Source organism: Balaenoptera musculus, chromosome 10, assembly GCF_009873245.2.
Source record: "Balaenoptera musculus isolate JJ_BM4_2016_0621 chromosome 10, mBalMus1.pri.v3, whole genome shotgun sequence".
Classification (NCBI taxonomy): Eukaryota; Metazoa; Chordata; class Mammalia; order Artiodactyla; family Balaenopteridae; genus Balaenoptera; species Balaenoptera musculus.
This window is the reverse complement of record NC_045794.1, coordinates 42,762,602-42,786,718: the sequence shown is the minus strand read 5'-3', so window position 1 is coordinate 42,786,718 and position 24,117 is coordinate 42,762,602. Positions and strand designations below refer to the sequence as shown.

Below are 24,117 nucleotides of genomic sequence, written 5' to 3'. Positions count from 1 at the left end.
TTTTAATTTGTCTAGACCCATCCTGATGAACATTTAGGTTACTAATAGCTTTTTTGTCTTGTAAACCATGCTGTAATGAACATCCTTATATAGTTATCTTTTTGTTTTTCTAGATAGATTTGTAGGTAGGATATGTGCATTTTAAATTTTAATAGATTCTGTGAAATTGAATTTCAGAAGTTTGTGACAATTTACACACTCAGAGCCATGTGTGAACGTCCCCGTTTCCTACAACCTTGGCAATACTGGATGCTATGAATTTTTGTACAGTTGCCAAGTTGATAGGTGAAAAATAGTAATTTCATTATTTTAAGTTGCATGTCGTTAATAGTGAAGTTGAGCATCTCTTGTTGCTTTTTGACCATTTTAATTGTTTTTGTAAACTGCCTGTTCACATCTTTTGCCTGTTAAGGAAAAAAAGATCATTTGTCTATTTCGTATTGATTGATAGTAATCTCTATGTTATATTAACTTTTCATTTGTCATATGCTTTTAAAATATTTTCTCTTCGTTTTTCATTTATCTTTGAACTTTTTTTAGAGTGAAAGTTATGCTTTATGGGAAAATATTTGAAACATTCCTGTGAAAATAGTAACAAGACAGGAATGTTTACAATCAAAACTAATATTCTGTTAGAGGTACTGGCCACCCAAAAGTCATTATTATTTTCATATTTTTATACTCATTATTTTCACATGATATATCCATCCGCAAAGAGAATCAGTTGACAAAATACTAAAACCAGTGAGTTCAGCAGCATCGCCAGATATACGATTAACAAACAAAAATTATATAAATAAGATATGAGAACAATAATCAACCATAAAAATGTCATAGAAAGGTCTCATTCACAATAAAAATGTTACATTATAGGCATAATTTAACAGGAAATTGCAAATTATGCATTAAGAAAATCAGATTATTTTAGTGGAAGAAAAAAAGGGCCGATTATTATTTTTGGCTGCACCACGTGGCTTGCGGGATCTTAGTTCCCCGACCGGGGATCGAACCTGGGCCAAGGCAGTGAAAGCACTGAGTCCTACCCACTGGATTGCCAGAGAATTCCCAAAAGGCTTGATTAGATGGAGAGTTTTACCATTTCTGTGAATAGGAAGACTTAATATTGCAGAGACACAGTTTTTACTTTAGGTTAAATTCTTATCAAAACAGGACTTTGGGGCTTCCCTGGTGGCGCAGTGGTTGAGAATCTGCCTGCCAATGCAGGGGACACGGGTTCGAGCCCTGGTCTGGGAAGATCCCACATGCCACGGAGCAGCTGGGCCCGTGAGCCACAACTACTGAGCCTGCGCGTCTGAAGCCTGTGCCCCGCAACGGGAGGGGCCGCGATAGTGAAAAGGCCCGCGCACCGCGATGAAGAGCGGTCCCCGCACCGCGATGAAGAGTGGCCCCCACTTGCCGTAACTAGAGAAAGCCCTCGCACGAACCGAAGACCCAACACAGTCAAAAATAAATAAATAAATAAATAAATAAAGTAGCTATAAACCTTGTGAAAAAAAAAAAAACAAAACAGGACTTTGCATGGAACTTAAGCTGACTTTTAAATCTGCATGGAAAGGAAAAATTGCAAGGAAAGCAAAAACCATTTTTGGAAAGCAATGAGTAGGTAAAATAATGGTGGGGGAGGGGAAATAAAGCCATAAATCATCTTTAACCACTTTATTTATTTTTTAAAAAATTTATTTATGTAGCTGCATTGGGTCATAGTTGTGGCACATGGGATCTTCGTTGCCGCGTGCGGGATCTTTAGTTGCGGTATGCGAGATCTAGTTCCCTGACCAGGGATTGAACCCCAGCCCCCTGCATTGGGAGCGCAGAGTCTTAGCCACTGGACCACCAGGGAAGTCCCTAACCACTTTAATGGTGTCTTTCTTTACACAGAGTTTTAAAAGTTCTACGTAGTCAGATCTGCCTGCGGCTTTTGGGTTTTTGTGATATGCTACCTCGTGATTATAGAAATTTTTCCCTGTACTTACTTCTGGTATTTTTATGGTTGTATGTTTTCAGTTTTATGTCTTTATCTCAGCTGCAGTTTATTTTTTTTTAATTTTTAATTTTTATTTTATTTATTTATTTTTAAATTAATTAATTTTTGGCTGCGTTGGGTCTTGCTGCGCGCGGGCTTTCTCTAGTTGTGGTGAGTGGGGGCTGTTTTTGTTGTGGTGCGCGGGGGCTGTTCTTTGTTGTGGTGCGCGGGCTTCTCATTGCGGTGGCTTCTCGTTGTGGAGCACAGGCTCTAGGAGTGCGGGCTTCAGTAGTTGCAGCACGCGGGCTCAGTAGTTGTGGCTCGTGGGCTGTAGAGCGCAGGCTCAGTAGTTGTGGCTCGCAGGCTCTAGAGCGCAGGCTCAGTAGTTGTGGCGCACGGGCTTAGCTGCTCCGTGGCATGTGGGATCTTCCCGGACCAGGGCTCGAACCCATGTTCCCTGCATTGGCAGGCGGATTCTTAACCACCGCGCCACCAGGGAAGTCCCTGCAGTTTATTTGTGTGTGTGGTGAGTAGTGAGAAATGCCAGACTTAAAAGGTGCCAATAATGTAATGGGAGAGGTACTAGCCTAGATGCCAGAAAATCAGCAATCTAGGCTTCCTCCCATGTCACCTTTGTAATCTTGGACAAATTAATCTCACTTTTTTTGGCTCAAGAGCCCTTGACTTGAAAATGAGGGTGAATAAATACTTTTTCAGGCTAATGTCTAGCACTACTGTGAGGCTCAAATGAGATCATAGGTGAGAAGGCTTTACGAAGAAAAAAAAACCCTTTGCAAATCTTCTAAGTTATCTTTAATACTGATTTTTGGTTTATGCATATCAATGTAAGTGTAGTGCAGCATCATTTTTCAGTACCTGGAAATAGTTTATTCAAGTTTGTGCAAGACCTTGGGGGAAGGGAGAGGAGAGTGGGAAAGATGAAAACTAACATTTTTCTGAATGCCTATTTTGTATTTGGTGCTTTACTTAAAGAAGGATAAGACTTAGACCTCTCTTCCCAGGAATTTACAGTCTAGAAGAGGGGAAAACGCTGTACACATAAGAATTGGAGCCACTATTAACGTGGGTGTTGAGTTGGTGGGGTTTGTTAATAGGTAGACAGCTAGGAGGTCAGTGTTTTCACTTTCTAACAATAAGCCTGGCTGAAAGTGCTTTAAGAAGCAACTGCCCTAATCCCTTTGCCCTCAGGCAGGCCTCCTCCTGGGCGACCTTCCCCACCTTCTTTGGTACACTCTCCCCCCAGGCCCACCCCATCACTTTTTCAGGTAGTATCGTAATGATTACCGATTAGTCTTTTCCTGTACCAGCTCTCTATCGCCTCAAGGAGAGCCGGAATGTTTTCTCTTTGAAGGCTGCCCTGGGCCAATTGAGCAGAGTTAAACAGCCCTCCCTTTCTTTAGTGAGCGAGCATGCCTTTATTTTATGTGCTGGCCTCCCTCCTGGCCTGTTAGCTGGAGCAAACAAGGCAGACACACCACCTGGGGCAGTGCCAGACATTAGATAGTCAGTGTTTGTTGAACTACCTGAACTCGTTCCTCTCTCTGAGAGCCAATTGGGCTGCATAGTAGAAATGAGCAGTATGTAGCTACCTTTGTCACCTGGTAGACCTTTCAGATGAGAGTTGATTGAGGAGTTGGGAAACCACATGGTGTAATGGGGTCATTCCTTGAGCCTGGCAATTTGTATAGTTTGGAATTCTTGTTGCCCCTTCATTCCTCCTTAATCTTTTATGTTGCTTAAAAATAATCTTTATTTTAATTACAGAAGTCAATGGAATTATCATATAAAATTATAAAAATATAGAAATGTGTAAATAAGAAAATGAAAATCATCTATAATCCTAATACCGAGAAATAACCGCAGTTAGTATTTTGAAGACTTTTTCCATCTTTTCCAGTTTTTTAAAAAATGCATGGGGAGTGACTGCTAACAGGTATGGGGTTTCTTTTTGGGATGATGAAAATGTTCTGGACAGTGTGATCCATGCACAACTTTGTGAATATACTAAACACCACTGAATTGTACACTTTAAAAGGGTGAGTTTTGTGGTTTGTGAATCGTATCTCAATAAAGCTGTTGTTTTTTTTTTTTTGTTTTGTTTTTAATGCTTGTAAGGGTTAAGAATCCACCTGCCAATGCAGGGGACACGGGTTCGAACCCTGGTCTGGGAAGATCTCACATGCCACGGAGCAATAAGTCCGTGCGCCACAACTACTGAGCCTGTGCTCTAGAGTCCGCATGCCACAACTACTGAGCCTGCGTGCCTAGAGCCCGTGCTCCGCAACAAGAGAAGCCACAGCAATGAAGAGTAGCCCCCGCTCGCCGCAACTAGAGAAAGCCCGCGCACAGCAGCAAAGACCCAATGCAGCCAAAAATAAGATAAATAAAATAAATAAATTAAAAATGCTTGTAGGTACATACACACAGTATTGTTTTCTGAACTGAAAGTGCATATACAGTGCTCCTTTGCTGCTAAATGATTTAGCATGTTTCCTAAGAATAAGAACATTCTTTTATATAACTACGATGTAATGATCAAGTTCAGGAAATGTAGCACTGATAGAAGAATTCTAATACTTATGAGGCCTTTCATGTCAGAGTCCACCAGTTCTTACAGTAACTTTCTTCACAGCAGGTTTTTTTCGTCCTTATCCAGGAGCCTATTTAAGATCACATATTCCTTTTGGTTGTAATGTCTCTAGTTTCCTTCAATATGGAACAGTTCCTCAGTCTTTCTTTAATTTTGATGATATTGACATTTTTGAAGATTACAGGCTACATTGTTTGTAGAATGATCCTCAATTTAGATACATCTGTTTCCTCATGTTTAAATTCAGGTTGTGCATTTTTGCCATTTTCCCAGGCCTCACGTCAGGAAGCCCATGGGTCCATCCATCCCATTACTGGTGATGTTAGCCTTGATCACTTGGGTAAGGTGGTGTCCACCAGGTTTCTCCACTGTAAAGTTACCACTTCCCTTTAAAGTGCTTTTAAGGAAAAGAATTTTACAACATAACCCAGAAGAAAAAGCTTTATCCAGGCTTTAGTGTTCTGTTGATGTTTTGAATGAGAGAGAAAGATATAACATTTGAAGATTAAATAAAAAGGAAAAAAATCAGCCAAGGACGAGGAGGCAGGAGCTCAGTTAGAATCTAGGTTTCAGAAGATGGTACCATTCACCTAACCAGGGAACTCAAGAAAAAGAGCCTCAAGAAAAAGGCTCATAATGAGTCCACTTTTGGACCTGTTGAGTGTGAAGTCCTGTGAGACTTCCAAATTAGGCAGGTGGCATCATGGATCTTGGCTGGGGAGAGAGGTCTGGGATGGAGGAGTCACCAGCATGTAGCCCTGGGAACAGAGTAGATTGTCCAGGGAGAGGTGCAGAACACAGATGAAAAAGGCCCTGGGATAGAACCCTGAGGGAGGGCCAGAGGAAGGTGAAAAGGCAAAGGGAACTAAGAAATGGTCAGGGGTAGTCATATGGAAGCCAGTGAAAGAAAATGTTTCAAGATGGGATGGCAAACTATGTGTGTTGGCTCCAGAGGGGTCAAGTAGGATAAAGATGATATGTGTCCATTGGATTTGGAGGCAGGGATGTTCTTGGTGGCATTGAAGGTGCAAGCTACATGGTGGTGGGCTCAAGAAAGTGTGAGAGGAGAGGAAATGAAGATGGAGTGGAGACAACTCTTTTAGGAAGTTTGGCTGAGAAGAGGAAGTGGCTGGAGTGAGAATGTGTTGTGAGAGGTTTAGACAATTAAAACTGCTGTGAGAAAGAGGTAGTGGGAAGGAGAGTTGGAGAAATGGGGGGGGGGGCGGGGGTAATCAAGAGGTATTCCTGAAGGAGAAGGAGAGGAAGCCTTTAGACCAATGGGTCCAACTCAGATGTCTACAGGGCCAGGCAGGTAAAGCAAATGAGTGAGGTGGACTAGTGTGGACTGAGGTGAAACAGAATGCAAAATTCTAAGGGCCTGTGGCCAGTCCTCTTCTGAGGATTGTCACCCAATCGTCATCCATTGCCATGCACTTTGCAGTGCCCCCTTGTGGGAGGAATATACATCCTCACCCCACTGCCCCAGGGCTTGCTTTTGTCAACTGGATCTGACCAGATGTGCCATATGCTAGGTCTGAGCAGAAGTTTTAGGAGTTGGTGCATGGTTTTCTCTGCTGTGAGAACACTGTGTCCCAAGTAGGGGCTATTCCTTCAGCCTGGGTCTTGGAATAAAGGCACATGAATCAGAGCTATAGCCAACCCTACCACCAACATAAACCATGAAAGAGAAATAAATCTCTATTGTAAGGCAGTGGTCCCCCCTGACCCCCAACCGTGCACGGCTTGCAGGATCTTAGTTCCCCAACCAGAGATGGAACCCTCGCCCACTGCAGTGTAAGCGCAGAGTCTTAACCACTGGACCGCCAGGGAAGTCCCAAGACAGTGGGGTTTTGAAGTCATTAGTTAACCACAGCAAAACTGACTAATACAGGAGTTTAACCAAAATAAAGCTATACTAAGATATTTTTTACTCCTCGAATTAAAAAGATTCAGAAGTTTGACAGCATACTCTTTTACTGAGGCTGAGAACACAGGCGCTTTCATAACACTGGTGTCACCTCTATGGATGTTGGCAATCCTTATCAAAGTTACAGATGCAGATGGCTGTAATCAGAAAGACAGACAATAACAAGTCCATCAAGGATGTGGAGAAATGGGAACCCTCATGGGAATGTAAAATAGTGTAGTCACTTTGGAAAGCAGTTCGGCAGTTCCTCCAAGAGTTAAATGTGGGACTTCCCTGGTGGTGCAGTGGTTAAGACTCCTCGCTCCCAATGCAGGGGGCCTGGGTTCGATCCCTGGTCAGGGAACTAGATCCCACATGCATGCCGCAACTAAGGGTTCGCATGCCACAACTAAGGAGGCCTCCTGCTGCAACTAAGGAGCCTGTGAGCTGCAATTAAGGCCTGGTGCAACCAAAAAAAAAAAAAAAAAAGTCAAATGTAAAGTTACTATATGAGCTAGTAATTCCACTACCAGGTATGTACCCAGGAGAATTGAAAACATGTCCACACAAAAAATTGTATATTAATGTTCATAGCAGCATTATTCACAATAGCTTAATAGTGGAAGCAACCTAAATGTCCATCAATTGATGAATACTTAAAATGTGGTATATCCATACAATGTAATATTATCTGATCATAAAAGGGAATGTAGTTCTGATACATGCTACAACATGGATGAACCTTGAAAACATTATGCTAAGTAAAAGAAGCCAGTCGCAGAAGATAACATACTGTTTGTTTCCATTTATGTGAAGTGTCCAGAATAGGCAGATCTTTAGAGGCAGAAAATAGATTAGTGGTTGTCAGTGGTGGGGGGAGGGGAGAATGGGGAGTTTCTTTTTGTGAGGATGAAAATGTTCTGGAATTAGTGATGATGGTTGCACAGTTTTGTTACTATATGAACAACCGCTGAATTGTACAATTTATTTTTTATTTAAAAATTTTTTTTGGTACCGCAGGTGGGACTGAATTGTACAATTTAAAAGGATATACTTTAGAGTATGTAAATTATCTCAATAAAGCTGTTATATTAAAAAAAAAGAATGAGGAAGTTCTATATGTTCTGATATGATCACTCATATACTGTTAACTGAAAAAAAGCAAGGTGCACAACAGTGATTATGTGCTTTTATGTGAAAAAGGAGAAAATAATACATACTTACATTTGTTAGTATTTGCATTAAAAACTCTGAAAGATTATCTGAGACACTAATAAAAATAGTTACCTGGAATGGGGCATATGGAATAGGGTGGAAATTAGACTTTTCACTATTAATATTTTCATATATTTTGTTTTTGAACTACCTGAATATGTTGCTTAATCAAAAATTTGAAAAGAAAACACAATGAATGCACAACTATAATAATAATAAAGGGGGAACTCCAACTACACATGATTGTTGCTCCTTAAAATTCAGGCCCCGTGTTGCTAGATCTTCTGATTTTTTTTTTTAATTAATTAATTAATTAATTAATTTATGGCTGTGTTGGGTCTTCATTTCTGTGCGAGGGCTTTCTCTAGTTGGGGCAAGTGGGGGCCACTCTTCATCGCGGTGCGCGGGCCTCTCATTATCGCGGCCTCTCTTGTTGCGGAGCACAGGCTCCAGACGCGCAGGCTCAGTAATTGTGGCTCACGGGCCTAGTTGCTCTGAGGCATGTGGGATCTTCCCAGGACCAGGGCTCGAACCCGTGTCCCCTGCATTGGCGGGCAGATTCTCAACCACTGCGCCACCAGGAAGCCCGAGATCTTCTGATTTTTTTCACAAGAAGCTGGAAGTTTCGGTATGTATTGACAATTATTTTTAAAGTTTTAAAATGTACTATGCAAGCCAAACAAAACCATGTCTATGGGTAGCAGTTGGCCCTCCGTCTTCCAGTTTGTGACCTGTGCTTTAGACTGTGAACCTCATGAGGGCAGGGCTGTGGTCTTTTGCTCTCCATTGTGACCTCTAGTGGTCACCAAAGTGCTTGGCCCATATATACCAGATACTGAATAAATACTGAAGTAAGGCAGAGAGGGATCCAGAGTGCAGGTGACAAAAAATTGAGTGAGTTGGGATGGTTTTTATTTTCTATAAGAAATTTGAAATGAGAGGGAAACAGGGAGAAGGTTGATAGGTCAATAATTTGAGAGGTGTGGGAAATTTTTGAAATAATTGCTCCAGAGAATTGGAGATAGAGCCGACAATAGAAGAATAGTAATATTGCCAGGCAGTGTTGTGTGTCCAGTTGAGCAGAGTCATTGCTGCTTTTTGCCTCTGAAGATGGTTACTACCTTCATCACAGTCCTGGGAATTCCCTTCACCTCTCTCCTGTGCTGGGCGAAATGTGATGTGGTCTGATTCTCTGTCCTTTGTCTGTGACCTGGTTTGGGTTTTGTCTCTGGAAGTCTTTGGATCCTCCATTGTTCTGAAACAATATTATCATCTGTCTTCCTGTTGGTCATTCAGTGGATCCATTTGATCTATCCTATTCTATAAAGCTTTTTTTTTTTTTTTTTAATTTCTTTCCTCCTTTTTTCCCTTCTCTTTCTGAAACTTCTATTAGTTGACTCTTGGGCCTTTTGGATTGATCTTCTATAGTTCTTTTCTGTTTTGTTGTCCATCTCTTTATATTTTTATCTTTCTGTGTGATTTTCTTGACTGTCATTTCAGTTGTCATATTTTTAAAACCCTAGAGCTTCTCATTGTTCTATGAGTGTTCCTTTTTGAGAGCAACACCCCCCCTTTTTTTTTTGTTATGGGTGCAGTATCTTCCTGAATTTTTGAAGCTTTCTTCTGCTCCCTGCATTTCTCCTCTTCTACCAAATACCTTTTTTCAGTTTGTCTGTTTTTACCTCTGTAGTTCACATTAGGGGCTTTCCTCAAGTGTCGGGTAGTCCCTGGCTGTCTGTCTGCTCACATTTAAGAGTGAGGCACTAAGGCATATTGGAAGGCCCAAGTGCATAGAAAGGATGTATTTATTGACTTGTGGGCGTCACTGACTAGGTGATTGGGTGAGGACTGAAATAAGAGTGTCAGATCTTTTCTCTAGGGCTGTTGAGGTCAGTTTCTCCAGAGAGGAATCCTCCAGTCTCCTGGCCCTGGAAGGTTTACCCCAGGCCACTGGTTCTGAACACTGATTGGGAGAAAGGACTTGACTGGATACTTCCTGCTAATCCTCTTGTATTCAGTACAGTGCCTCCTCCTCACCTTCTGCTGTGCTTGGCATCCCTAAGTCCCAGCCGCTCCATTTCAGTTTCTCTAGAAAACAGACTTCCTGCTTCTTTGGAATTAGGTGGAGGAGAGGGGAGTTGCCTTGCTGAATGGGCAGGGGGAGAAGAGTGAGGGCCTAAATGTTCCTTGTATAAATTTTCATCTAATTTCCACGTTTTTAGCTGTGCTTCCTCCTCCTGGATTCCAAGGTAGCTACTGTTGTAAATTCCTGAGCCTTTCTGGGCTTCTGCCCTAAGAACCAGCTTATATCCTGTTGGCATAACCCTCTGCAGACAGACTGGCTTTAACTTTCTGCATTTGCTGAACCACTTACCACTTCTCCTCTGCCTTCTATCTTCTACAGTTATTCACATCTCTCACCTCTTGTCTCTCATCTGCTTTATTCTTCTGGATTTAAAATTCCACTGATATAATTTTAGTGGGGTTTCAGGAAAGAGTAGTAGTAAACATATGCATTTAATCTGGTGTGTTTTATTGGAATGAGCACAGAGACCATGAATTTATAGCAAAACCAATTTGAATGGTTAGGTGGTTTTCACTAGCAGAATTCAGCAGTCCTGGTGGATTTGGTAAGAAAAGGACTGGCCAGTTGGATTGGGGTTTTGCCAGGTGGATTTGGTGGAAGGACATTAGGGCCAGGGAGTTGAGGATTTTGGACAAAGAGTGGTTGAAACAACAGACCATACAATCTAGGTTGTGTAAGTGAAGGAAAGAAAGATACAAGGGAGTTGATGGCTGGAGGAGTTTATGAACTAAAGATCCCATGAAGTCAGAAAAACTTGTCAATTTTTTTTTTTGAATTTTTGAATTTTATTTTATTTTTTTATACAGCAGGTTCTTATTGGTTATCTATTTTATACGTATTAGTGTATATATGTCAATCCCAATCTCCCAGTTCATCACACCACCCACCCCCCGCCACTTCCCCCCCTTGGTGTCCATACAAAACTTGTCAATTTTTAAACAAACCCTACTTGGTCATTCCAGCATCTTCTCAGCCAGGGGCGAAAGTGCTGTTCCTAAGTTTATTCATGTTTCTTTGCTTTATCATTCTATCTTGGGGGTTAATGTCCTTCTTGCTTTGAAAAAGGAAAACTCTCTCAGGTCCCCAGGACAGGATTCTGTATGGGGCGTGAGGGTAGGGATGCCTCACCTCCCTGTTTACCCCGGAGGAAACTGGGGGTGTTCAGAGCCCTCATCTATACCTTTCATTTCTTTCTTTTTTTTTTTTTTTAAATTTATTTTATTTATTTATTTTTGGCTGCACTGGGTCTTCGTTGCTGTGCGCGGGCTTTGTCTAGTTGCGGCGAGCGGGGCTACTCTTCGTTGTGGTGCATGGGCTTCTCATTGCAGTGGCTTCTCTTGTTGTGGAGCACGGGCTCTAGGCACGCGGGCTTCAGTAGTTGTGGCACGCGGGCTCAGTAGTTGTGGCTCGCGGGCTTAGTTGCTCCACGGCATGTGGGATCTTCCCAGACCAGGGCTCGAACCCGTGTCCCCTGCATTGACAGGCAGATTCTTAACCACTGCGCCACCAGGGAAGTCCCCACCTTTCATTTCTGAGTGGTGACTTTGGTGGGATGGATACAGAAGGGGCCGGGTGGACAGAGCCATATCTTCCCTGCAGACCTCTCTTCAGAGCTTTGGGAAAAGCCTTCCTCCAGCCTGGGGTCTCTCTTTCTTCACCAGTCGTTCCCTCCTTGCAGCCTGTTTTCCAATCCCCTGGCCTGCTTGCCGTATCCAACAGCCTGAGCTGATGAACACCCACAGATACCTTGGAGGTTCTCTCTTTAAATCCCTTATTTTACAGAAACTGAGGCCCTGAGGTTGTACTCACTCCTGGCCCAGAAGCCTTTGTGCCACAGCAAGCTCAGTGGCTGAGGGTGCCCCGCATGAGGCGGTGGAGCCTGGTGATTAGGGGCGGGGTCTTCAGAGCCCCGCACACCCTTGTCCAGACCCAGCTCAGCCACATACTGGCTGCATGACCTGGACACGTTACATACGTAGTGTCTCTGAAATCTGTTCCCTCATCTTTAAATGTGGGTCATAAACTTAACTTCAGTGGTTGTGAAGATGAGAATAATGCATGTTAAGTACAGAATGAGGCATGTGGTAAGTACTTCCATGGTGCCTGTTTTTATTAGCCTCTCTCCTTCTAGCCTTTCCACCTAAAACGCCCCACTGCTGCCACCTATCAGGGGAGCCAGAGTGAACACTGATGAAGGATTGAGTCTTATTCTCAAGGCTGAGCCAGCTCCCCTAGTTTCCCAAAAACCAATCTACTGAGGAGAAGTTTAAGGATAGGACCACTAGGGTCCCTTGGACCTGTGTTTTCAACTAGCTTGGGGTCCAGTGGCTGCTGACAGTGGATTATACCAGAGGAAGATTCCTTCCTTTCCATGTTTCTGGATCCTCTTATCCCCTCATTTGGCGGGGTTCCCCAGGCCTTGGTGTTTGCCCCTCTCCTCCCTGGCCATCTCTGTGAGCGTTCTCTCCCCTGGGGAATGGAGCCCATCACAAGGCTTCAGCTGTGGCCCACCTCTCGAGTCTGCTTCTCACTCCTGCATCTCAGCAGAGCTCTGGACCTGACTTCCTCCCATATGCGTATTTGTAGCCCTGGACACTTCCACTTAGATGAGTATTTCCAAGAAATAACAATCTTACTTTCCATCCAGCCTCCACTTTCCGCATCCCTATTTCTTTTAGGGGCACCATTATTTTTCCAGTCACCCAGGCTTGAAACCCCAGGGTCGTCCTTGGCCCTTCCTTCCCCTCCAATGTAGATTCCGTAAGTGTTGAATTGAGTATAATCCAGCAAGTGGTTAAGCCTGCGTGTTCCTCTGCCTGTCCGTCCCTAGCGACACCACCCTTATTCACGTGTGGCTCACCTCTTTCCTGGTTTACAGCAATGGCCTGTTCATTCTTCTGCATCCATCTGCTATACACTGGTCTCCTGAGAGCGTTGTTTTCATCACATTAATCCTTGCCACAGAACCTTTCAGTGGCTTTCCATTTTCTGCAGGATAAAATCTAGATTCTTGGCCTGGCTGGCACTCAAGGCTCTCCATAATCTCGTGCAGCTCTGCCCACCCTGCCTTTGCTCCCATGTCGTCCTTGCAGACCTTCTCTCCAGCCAGCCGGGCACCTTCACTGACCTGAGAATCAACCATACTCATTCCCGTTGTAAGCTCACGGCATCCCCCGTCCCTGAATGCCTCTCTTCCTCCCTTTCTCCAGTCCCCTTTCTCCTGCCCGCTTTCAAGTTGCAGCCCCAGTCCCACTGCAGATCCTCCCCAGTCTTCAGCCTTCATCCATCTCTTCTCCTGAACAGCGCTTGGGATCAGCATCTAGCCAGTGCCCTGGGCTGTAACTGTTGCACGTGCGTCAGTGTCCACCCTCCCCCCCCAAACCCCGACCCCGACCCCGGCACCCTGGTGTGAACACAGTTGGTGGTCACTTCAAACAGCCACTCCCTGTTTCTTGAGCACTCTCAACCTGCAAGGCACAGGATTATACTTGCTTAACAATCTGCCTCCTCAGTGTGGCCTCCTTTTCTTCCTGCTCTTTGGAGAAGAGGGCTGTAGAAATCAGGACAGTTCTGAGAAGACTCTGGGGGCTGGGATGCAAAGAGATTGGCCTCTGAGGCCTGCCTAAACCATTTCTCTGCTCCTCTCCAGCCTAAGTGAAGGTGGCATGTGTTTTTGCCTTACATCTCATCTCCCCCCTTCTTCATGTCAGCTAATGGTTATTCAGGAAACTTCTCTCAACCTGCTGGCCCTATCCCAAATCTTTTGGGCAAGGGTCATGAGAATGATGTCATGGTCATGTGACTGCTGGCCTATACCTGCTCCTCTGCTGCCCTAGTCCTAACCACTTCTAAAAGCCAATTGTGTCCCTGCTTCCAGCTCCACCTGGACAAAGACCTGAGCAGAAAGGTAAGCTTCTCACCTTTGCCTTTGGTGAGCAGTGGCCACGGGATTCTACCTGCTCAGCACTAACTGCCTTTTCTTTCCCACCTGTTTCTGGCTGGCTCTCTCCCTGGACACTCTCACTTGCCCTTATCTGTACAGTGAAGGCTGGGGCTAGGCCTTAGGCCCATTACGGAGTTGAAGTTCCTGCTGGTTAGGTCCAGGTGGGTGTCCACAGGCTGAGTAGGAATAACTCCTGCTCTGCTCACAGATTTTCTCCTGATGGCTGACTCTAAACCACTCCTCTCCCTTGATGGGGACGCCGTGGCTGCAGAAGCCTTGCTCCAGGATGTGTTTGGGATTGTGGTGGATGAGGTCATTCGGAAAGGGACCAGTGCCTCCGAGAAGGTGGGTACTTTTCTCCCTCCTCCTCTGCCCATCAAACCTGGCTGAGAACTTTCCTCCTCTGTCCAGGCTTCTCCCCGAATTCAATCACTCTCACTGTGTGCCTCAGGGATTACATACTGGGCCAGACTGTGTTTATTTACCCTTGTTCATGTGTTGCTTGGAAAATATTCCTAACTTGCTGTAAGTGCAGCTTGGTGGTGTCTTCTGTCTGCTGAGATGTGGTTTGGGCAGCCAGTCAGTGGGGTGCCTCAGTGCCCCCAGAATCTCCCACTTCTCCTCCTAGGTCTGCGAGTGGAAGGAGCCGGAGGAGCTGAAGCAGCTTCTGGATTTGGAGCTGCGGAATGAGGGGGAGTCACAGGAGCAGATCCTGGAGCGCTGCCGGGCTGTGATCCGCTACAGTGTGAAGACCTGTGGGTCCTGGGTCCTGCGGGGAGGCGTGTCTAGAATTCGTACCCAGATCCACTCTGAGCCCCCGTCCCCCTTCTCCAGGTCACCCTCGTTTCTTCAACCAGCTCTTCTCAGGGTTGGATCCTCATGCCCTGGCCGGGCGCATTGTCACTGAGAGCCTCAACACCAGCCAGTGAGCCATCCCAGGGCCCCCTTCCATCACCCCGAAAGGATTTGGGTTTGCGGGAGACACACTCTGTGGGTGGGAGAGGAGAATGGTGCTTGCCCCCCTGTCTTTTCCGGGAATCTCTGCTGGCGGAGTCTTTCCCCTCATACCCTTTGGGCTTCCTTTCCCAAGCTTTCCCATGTCTCCTGGCTCCAGTTTTTTCTCACCTTTTCCTCCCTGGTTCTTTTTCACCAACCCAGTCCTCTCTTTGGACCCTCCTCTCACTCACTCTCTCCACCTCCTCTCTCCCTGTCTCTTTCCCATTCTCATCATTCCCTCTCCTGGCAGGTACACATATGAGATCGCCCCCGTGTTTGTCCTCATGGAAGAAGAGGTGCTGAAGAAACTCCGGGCCCTGGTGGGCTGGAGCTCTGGGGACGGCGTCTTCTGCCCTGGTATGTAAACAGGAGGGCGGCCTTTCTTTGGCCTTTTCAAGGGTTCCTCCTTCCCCACTGTTCTCTTGCTCTAAGCTGGCAGGGAGGGGTGATTCTTCTTTGTTTCTTCTCCAGCTGGACTCGGGCCAAACCAGAGAGAAGCTGCCCAGTCCCCTGTATCCTCGTGTTTGCCAGATAATACATGGGATCGGTGCCTGCTGTCCTGGCGGGGGGTGGGGTGGGGTGGTGGATCCTGGGATCAGCCCAGGATAAGGAGGGGGAGTCAGGGGATCTGCAGATCCCGCTGTTCTGGGTTACCAGCGTGCCATTTGTCGAGCCCTCGGAACTCGTGGCCTGGTAGCCAATCACTCGTGCTTCTTTGATCAGTTCTTCTGGGTGGAGAGGTCAAGAGAGCCAAGCTCCAGTTTTGACCCACTGCCCCTCCCTCTTGCCACCACCCCTTCCCTGTGACAGGTGGCTCCATCTCCAACATGTATGCTGTGAACCTGGCCCGCTATCAGCGCTACCCGGATTGCAAACAGAGGGGCCTCCGGGCACTGCCGCCCCTGGCCCTTTTCACATCAAAGGAGGTGGGAAGAGGCACAGGCCTACCCTGGGCTCCCCGATTCTAATCTCCAACCAGCTGAGTCCGAGACCTGTCAGGTCCTCTGTCTGCTCAGACCCATCTCTTCGGAGACCAGCCTGCCCCCAGGCGGATGTGCTTCCTTCCAACCAAGGGGGCTGTGTAAACGCTCCCCGTTCACCTTGCCTCCTGTGTGGGGGTAGCAGAGGGGCATCCAGTGCAGTGTACACAGTCCACACCCTTTCTGCTAAGAGTCTGGGCCACGGACCAGCAGCATCAGTATCACCTGGGAGCTTGTTAGACATGCAGAATCTCGGGCCCCAGCCCAGACCTACTGAATATGAATCTGCATTTTAACCAGACACACTGGTGATTTGTAGGCCCACGAGTGTTTCAGAAGCCCTGGTCTACAGGGTCTCATCTGTTTGACCAGTCTCTCTCCTCCCCACCCTCCCTGCCCTCTGCCTTCCTCCACAGTGTCATTACTCCGTCAAGAAAGGAGCTGCTTTTCTGGGACTTGGCACCGACAGTGTCCGAATGGTCAAGGCAGATGAGAGGTGAAGGTCCTTCCGTCTGCGTGTCTCAGACCCAGCCTGGCACAGTGTGCCTTCTCATTGCCAGAGGCTCTGGCCTCTGGCGCACACCCCGGTGGACTTCTCTCCCTGCTCTGTTCCCGCCGAATTGCCTCTGCTGTCTACCAGTGCCTGCTAGAGTCTCTGCCCTGTCCCCTGAGATCTGTTTACCCCTCTTAGGGAAAAATCAACACTGTGGCCTCTGCATTGCTAACCGCACATTACCCTGCTCTCGACAGTTCTGCTGCCCAGCCTAGAGAACCTATTACTCCCCTACCCACTAAGTTTTCTTTTCCAGAGGGAAAATGATCCCTGAGGATCTGGAGAGGCAGATCGGTCTGGCCGAGGCTGAGGTGAGTGAGTGAGGGGTGATGAGGCAGTGGAACAGGACCCTTCTGTTCCTTTCTTGGAGGGTTCTTTGGCCTGTCCCTACTCAAGGCTCCCCTCATCCCTCTCCTTGATCTCTGTGCCCATTTCCCTGGTGGGTTGAAGTGATCCCTGGGGAGCAAGGACACTGTAGTCCTGCTGAGACCTATGGGCAGGATCGGATCCCAGGGCAGGGGCAGGACTGATTCACTGAGTGGAGTCCCAAGGGGCACCTCAGGGAAGATGTTGGGGACCTGAGGTGTAGCACAGAAGGTTTCTGTGAGCTGGCAGGGTCTGTGCAGGGAGAAGTTCAGGAAGATGTGCGGGCCAGTGGTGAGCAATGCAGACTTGGAGCAATGAGAGATGTGGAGGCCCTTGCACGCCCCTCCGCGCTGGTGGACATGGGAGCTGCTGCAGCCGTCTTGGAGGGCGTTTCAGCACTATCTATACCATTTTTATTTACTTATTTATTTATTTGTTTATTTACAAATATTTATTTATTTATTTGGCTGCTCCGGGTCTTAGTTATGGCATGCGGAATCTTTTAGTTGCGGCATGTGAACTCTTTTTTTTTTTTTTGAATAAATTTATTTATTTATTTTTGGCTGCATTGGGTCTTCGTTGCTGCGTGCGGGCTTTTCTCTAGTTGCGTCGAGAGGGGGCTACTTTTCTTTGAGGTGTGTGGGCTTCTCATTGTGGTGGCTTCTCTTGTTGTGGAGCACAGGCTCTAGGCGCGCGGTCTTCAGTAGTTGTGGCACGGGGTTCCCCCTTGCGGGCTCTAGAGCGCAGGCTCAGGAGTTGTGGCGCATGGGCTTAGTTGCTCCGCGGCATGTGGAATCCTCCCGGACCAGGGCTCGAACCCATGTCCCCCGCATTGGCGGGCGGATTCTTAACCACTGCGCCACCAGGGAAGTCCCATGTGAACTCTTAGTTGTGGCATGTGGGATCTAGTTCCCTGACCAAGGATCGAACCCGAGCCCCCTGCTTTGGGAGCACCGAGTCTTAGCCACTGGACCACCAGGGAAGTCCTATACCATTTTTAAATGTATCTATCCACTGACTCTGAGTTCTGCTGCTAGGATTAGTCTATAAATCATCATCACAAGTGCTTAGAATTGTGTGCACTGGAGCGAAGTGTAAAATTTAAAAAAAAATTTTAAATATCCATCAATAGATAAATTATGATGTATCTGTGTCAGTTTCTTCCTTTGTAAAATGAGCATAATATAGAACTTATGGGGTTGTTGTGAGGCTTAAATGAATTATGTGTAAAGCACTTAGAACAGTGAAGCAGTATATAAATATTAGCTGCCATTGTTGTTATTGTTATTATTGGAGTAGTATGTAGCCATTTAAAAGAATAAGATGGGAATATATATGTTAACCTGAAAATACCTCAACTATGTATTTAAGTATAAATTTTAAAAATATGTGTATATCTCCACATGCAAATGGTTGCAGCATCAGTTTTTGAGAAGACTGTTCTTTCCGCAATGAATTGTCTTGGCATCCTTGTTAAAATCCATTGAGTGTAAGTGTGAGGATTTATTTCTGGACTCTCGGTCTATTCCATTGATCTGCATGTCTATCCTATAGACCACGTTGTCTTAATATAGCTTTGTAGTAAATTTTGAAATCAGATGTGTGAGTCCTCCAACTTTGTTCTTTTTCAGGATGGTTTTGGCTTTCTGGGTCCCTTAAATTTCCATTTGAATTTTAGGATCAGCTTGTCAATTTCTGCAAAGAAGCCAACTGGAATTTTGATAGGGATATGTTCAATCTGTAGATCCATGAACATGGAATGCCTCCATTTATTTAGGTCTTCTTTGATTTCTTTCAATAGTGCTTTGTAGTTTTCGGAGTATATGTTTTGCACTTCTTTTGTTGAATTTATTCCTAAGTATTTTATTCTTTTTGATGTTCTTATAAATGAAATTGTTTTCTTAATTCCATTTTTGGATTGTTCACTGCTAATGTGTAGAAATACAACTGATTTTTGAATATTGATCTTGTACCCTGTGAACTTGCTGAACTCATTTATTAATTCTAATAGTATTTTTTTTAATTAATTAATTTATTTATGGCTGTGTCGGGTCTTCGTTTCTGTGCGAGGGCTCCCTCTAGTTGCGGCAAGCGGGGACCACTCTTCATCGCGGTGCACGGGCCCCTCACTATCGCGGCCTCTCTTGCTGTGGAGCACAGGCTCCAGACGCGCAGGCTCAGTAATTGTGGCTCACAGGCCCATTTGCTCCGCGGCATGTGGGATCTTCCCAGACCAGGGCTCGAACCCGCGTCTCCTGCACTGGCAGGCAGATTCTCAACCACTGCGCCACCAGGGAAGCCCTCTAATAGTATTTTTTACTGGATTCCTTAGGATTTACTCGGTATAATATAATGTTATCTGTAAATACAGATAATTTTGCTTTTTTCCTTTCCAATCTGGATGGCTCTTATTTTTTTTTTACCTAATTGCCCTGCTAGAACCTCAACACAATGTTGAATAGAAATGAGGAGCGTGAACATCCTTGTCTTGTTCCTGATCTTAGGGGGAAGGCGTTCAGTCTTTTGCCATTGAGTATGATGTTAGCTGTGGGTTTTTTTGTAGTTGCCCTTTATCAGGTTAAGGAAGTTCCCTTCAAATCCTAGTTTTTTGAGTGTTTGTATCATGAAGGAGTGTTGGATTTTGTCAAATGTTTTTCTGTGTCTACTGAGATGATCAGTAAACCACATTGAAATGTGGGTTTTTTCCTTTATTCTATTGATAAGATGTATTACATTAATTGATTTTTGGATGTTAAACCAAGCTTGCACTCTTGGGACAAATCCCACTTTGTCATGGTGTATAATTATTTTTATATGTTGCTGATTTTGTTTTGCTAGTGTTTTGTAGATTTTTATGTCTATATTTAGAAGAGATATATTCTGTAGTTTTCTTGTGATATATTGTCTGGTTTTGGTATCAGGGTAATACTCACTTCATAGGATGAATTCAGAAGTGTTCCCTCCTCTTTTTTTTTTTTTGGAAGCGGATGAAGAGCTGGTATCAATTCTTTTCTTTTTTTTTTAAATTTATTTTTAATTTATTTATTTTTAGCTGTGTTGGGTCTTTGTTGCTGCATGCGGGCTTTCTCTAGTTGTGGCGAGCGGGGTCTACTCTTCGCTGCGGTGCGGGCTTCTCATTGCGGTGGCTTCTCTTCTTGCGGAGCACGGGCTCTAGGCATGCGGGCTTCAGTAGTTGTGGCACGTGGGCTCAGTAGTTGTGGCTCGCGGGCTCTAGAGCGCAAGCTTAATAGTTGTGGCACACGGGCTTAGTTGCTCCGCGGCATGTGGGATCTTCCTGGACCAGGACTTGAACCCATGTCCCCTGCATTGGCAGGCGGACTGTTAACCACTGCGCCACCAGGGAAGCCCTAGCTGGTATCAATTCTTTTTTAAATGTTTTGTACAACTCATCAGTGAAGCCATCTGGGCCTGTGCTTTTCTTTGTAGTAGTTTTTTGAATACTAATTCAATTTCTTCATCAACTTTTGTACTATTAGGATATTTAAAATAGCATTTTGATCTTCCAGTAAGACATTCAACTTTTTTGAAAGAGTATGAACTTTGGAAATAGACCATCAGACAGACCTAGGTTTGAATTCCATCTCTGGAGTTTCAGCTTGGGGGCAGGTTTCTTAACTCCTCTGAATCTCAGTGTCCTCACTTGCAAATTAAAGGGGACAGTAACACGTTGTAAGGTTGCAAGGGCCCAGGTCAGGCATGTGAAGTTTATAGAGCTGGATCTCAGCACCAGGCTCTTGGTAGCTCTTGAGATGACTTCACAGCCTCTTTCTCCCTCTGCATTTTTGCCACAGGGTGCTGTGCCATTCCTGGTCAGTGCCACCTCTGGCACTACCGTGCTGGGGGCCTTTGACCCTCTGGAGGCAGTTGCAGACGTGTGCCAGCGTCATGGGCTGTGGCTGCACGTGGACGTGAGTGGTACTCAGGCCTGAGGATGGGGTGGGCTGAACTGAGGCCAAGGCCAAGGCCCACATTGTTCCTTTTGCTCCACAGGCCGCCTGGGGTGGGAGCGTCCTGCTGTCACAGACACATAGACATCTCCTGAATGGGATCCAGAGGTGCATACAGCCCCCTACGCCCTGAATCTCACCCTTCAAATCCTTGATCCAGAGAGTAGTTTTGGACTAGGGAGCTCAGATGGGAGTAGGGGAAGGAGGCTGGTAGGAGGGAGATTGGAGAGGTGGTTGATTGGGGCTGGGAGGTCAGACGTCAGACCTGGAAATTCTTCTGCTGGGCTGGGGTGAGACCGAAGCCCTTTTTACTGGAGATCTGGAAAGGTGGGGGCTCTGGTTGGGCAGCTTGAGGGGGAGCCAGCTGACCCTGCTTTGCTGTGTGCACCCCAGGGCTGACTCCGTGGCCTGGAATCCCCATAAGCTCCTCTCCGCAGGCCTGCAGTGCTCAGCTCTTCTTCTCCGGGACACCTCGGTGGGTCTGCCCCTCCCCAGCCCTGGTGCCACTTCCCACCCTGGACCTCTGTCTTCTTTTCTATCCCACCTGAGAGGAGCTCCTGGCCTTACCATGTTCTCCTTACCATGCCATCTGAAGCTGAATATCTGTGACCACCCTAATCCCCTGTAGTGGGCTCCCTCATTCCCCTGTCGTAATGCAAGGAAAAAGTTCCCAGCTTAAGTTGTAATCGGAGGGATCCTGGGTCATTTGGGAAGAACTCTTGAGTGTTGGAAGAAAACCCAGAGAGAGGGTTTCAGTCAGCTGGCAGCCGTCCCATCAGTGCCGCCTGGTTCCAGGGAAAGAAGCATGTGGACTGAGCTAAGAAATGGGCCCAGTGCAGCTCTGGAGGAAACCTCGGCGGGGAGGGTGGGTCTGACTGTCTCCTCACCCTCACAGAACCTGCTCAAGCGCTGCCACGGGTCCCAGGCCAGCTACCTGTTCCAGCAGGACAAGTTCTACGATGTGGCTCTGGACACTGGAGACAAGGTGGTGCAGTGTGGCCGTCGCGTGGGACTGTCTGAAGCTGTGGCTCATGTGGAAGGCACAGGGCGGGCAGGGGCTGGAGCGGCGTGTGGAACCAGGCCTTTGCCCTTGCCCGGTAGAGTGGGGGCGGTCCCATTTCCCCTCCCCGGGCTCCAGCCCTGCACCCCTTTCCTGCTCTTAGTGTCTTTTGGCTCCCTCTCTGGGTTGCTTTTGTTTCTGTATATCTCTGCCTTTCCTCCTCCACCCATGATGTCTCACTCTGTGTTCACAGGTACCTGGTGGAGGAATTGAAGAAGCGGGAAGCTTTTGAGTTGGTCATGGAGGTACGACCGACCTTGTGCTCTTTTGCATCCCCCGCCCCCCCACCGTTCCCCTCTCACTGCCCCTCTTCCCCAGCAGAGCCCTGGTTGGGGAAGAGGGGCAGTGAGAGGGGAACGTTCCCCCTTCCTCAGCTCACACCTTCCTCTTCCTCATTCCTCCCAGCCTGAATTTGTCAACGTGTGTTTCTGGTACGTGCCCCCCAGTCTGCAGGAGAAGAAGGGGAGTCCGGATTACGGTGAAAGGCTGGCTAAGGTAGGCAGTCTCCTCCCTGCTCTGGTTAACCCATTAGGGATCCGATGCAGCTGGTGTGTTTCTGCCCCCTGCTGGCTGTGAGTGGCATGGCAGTTCCCTTGGCTAGTCTCTTGCTCCCGAGGTGGGGACCATGAATGGGAAGACGACACCCACTTGTCCTCATTTCTGTGAGCCTGGGAATGGGAGATAAGGTATGCTTCTGGAAAGTAAGAAGAAGACGGAGAGGGGCATTACAAGAGAAGTCACCAGTGTACAGTACATAGATCCATGGTGTGGGGCATTCTGCTGGGAGCTCAGGCTCAGGACAGAGATGTGAGGCAGAAAGATCTTGGAAGTTTTGCTCACTAATGCTGGGGACAGAACAACCCTGTCAGGCCAGGAGGTATGTCCTGGTCGCTAAGGATAGATCGGTACTAGGTGCTGCAGATGATATGAAAGGACGAGAATGTTCTTACCCTTAAGGAGGTTATTCAGAAAACAAGCGTTACCTATTTGAAACCAGTGTGTTCAAGGCAGTCTTGGAAATTACATATTAGATATCAGGGGTCCACAACCCCCGGGCCACGAGACCAGTACCGGTCCCTGGCCTGTAGGAACCGGGCAGCAACAGCCAGAGGTTAGCAATGGCGAGCGAGTGAAGCTTCATCTGTATTTACAGCCCTCTCCCCATTGCTCACATTATACCACCTGCCTGCGCTCCGCTTCCTGTTAGATCAGCGGTGGTATTAGATTCTCATAGGAGCTCGAACCCTGCTGTGAATTGTGCAGTGATGCATCTAGGGATCTAGGTTGCGTGCTCCTTATGAGAATCTAGTGCCTGATAATCTGAGGTGGAGCTGAGGCGGTGATGCGAGGGCTGGAGAGCGGCTGCTAATACAGATTATCATTAGCAGAGAGGTCTGACTGTGCAGAGACCATAATAAATCAATGCTTGCAGACTCATATCAAAACCCTATCAGTGAATGGCAAGTGAAAACAAGCTCAGGGCTCCCACTGATTCTGCATTATGGTGAGTTGTGTAATTATTTCATTATATATTACAATGTAATGATAATAGAAATAAAGTGCACAATAAATGTAATGCCCTTGAATCATCCCAAACCACCCCCCTCCACCGGTCCGTGGAAAAATTGTCTTCCATGAAACCGGTCCCTGGTGCCAAAAGGTTTGGGGACCACTGTATTAGATCACAGGGTACAGATCAAAAATGCTATAGGAATTCAGAGAGGGGAGAAGAAGGTGTCGAGGATGATGAAGGCTTGAAGTTAGACTGAAAAAGCAGTGTTGAGATTCAGTGAAAAGTCAGGTTTTAGCAGAAAATGGCCCATGTGGTAACGTGGAGAATGGTGAGATGTGAAAGAATGCAGGAGGTAGAGAAGGTCCAGTGGGCTGGATATGGTGGCAAGGGTAAACTGGGGCCACGTCAGGATCCGAGCCGTGAGTTGCTGTCTCTGGAAGGTGTCTGGGTGGAGGGAGGTGCAAGTCAGGGAGCCCACCCCCTCACCTGACCCCAGGCTGCAGCTGGAAGGTCGCTCCACTCCTCCCACAGGTGGCCCCAGTCCTCAAGGAGCGCATGGTGAGGAAGGGCTCCATGATGATTGGCTACCAGCCCCACGGTACCCGGGGCAACTTCTTCCGCATGGTCGTGGCCAACCCTGTGCTGACGCGGGCAGATATGGACTTCCTGCTGAATGAACTGGAACGGCTGGGCCAGGACCTCTGAGCCGCTCCTTCTCACTGCTGGCCTGGACCCCTCCCCCAACCCTTACCATCTCCCTGTATCCCCTCCCCGTGTTCTCAAGAACAACCTCTCCAGGAAACAAAGCCGTCTTAATTTTTATGTGCTTTGACCCACTAACTCTCCTTTAAGTATTTGATATTAAGAGAATGTTTAAATAAATGATAGTATATCCATATGATGGAATATTACTCTGCCATTAAAATTATGTTTACA

At 46.6% G+C, this 24,117-nt stretch overlaps 1 protein-coding gene across 1 annotated transcript in view; it reads left to right on the top strand.

Moving 5' to 3' along the window:
- CSAD (cysteine sulfinic acid decarboxylase) overlaps positions 1-24,117 on the top strand; it is a 25,972-nt gene extending 1,855 nt beyond the window's left edge. Inside the window, 16 exon segments of the mRNA XM_036864715.1 lie at positions 13,954-14,090; positions 14,374-14,500; positions 14,580-14,670; positions 14,992-15,098; positions 15,552-15,667; positions 16,138-16,217; positions 16,531-16,585; positions 20,453-20,569; positions 20,652-20,716; positions 21,002-21,083; positions 21,504-21,617; positions 21,619-21,684; positions 21,686-21,705; positions 21,862-21,913; positions 22,074-22,163; positions 23,713-24,117. Coding sequence (XP_036720610.1) covers positions 13,965-14,090; positions 14,374-14,500; positions 14,580-14,670; positions 14,992-15,098; positions 15,552-15,667; positions 16,138-16,217; positions 16,531-16,585; positions 20,453-20,569; positions 20,652-20,716; positions 21,002-21,083; positions 21,504-21,617; positions 21,619-21,684; positions 21,686-21,705; positions 21,862-21,913; positions 22,074-22,163; positions 23,713-23,886 — 1,482 coding nt within the window. The 5' untranslated portion in view covers positions 13,954-13,964 and the 3' untranslated portion in view covers positions 23,887-24,117.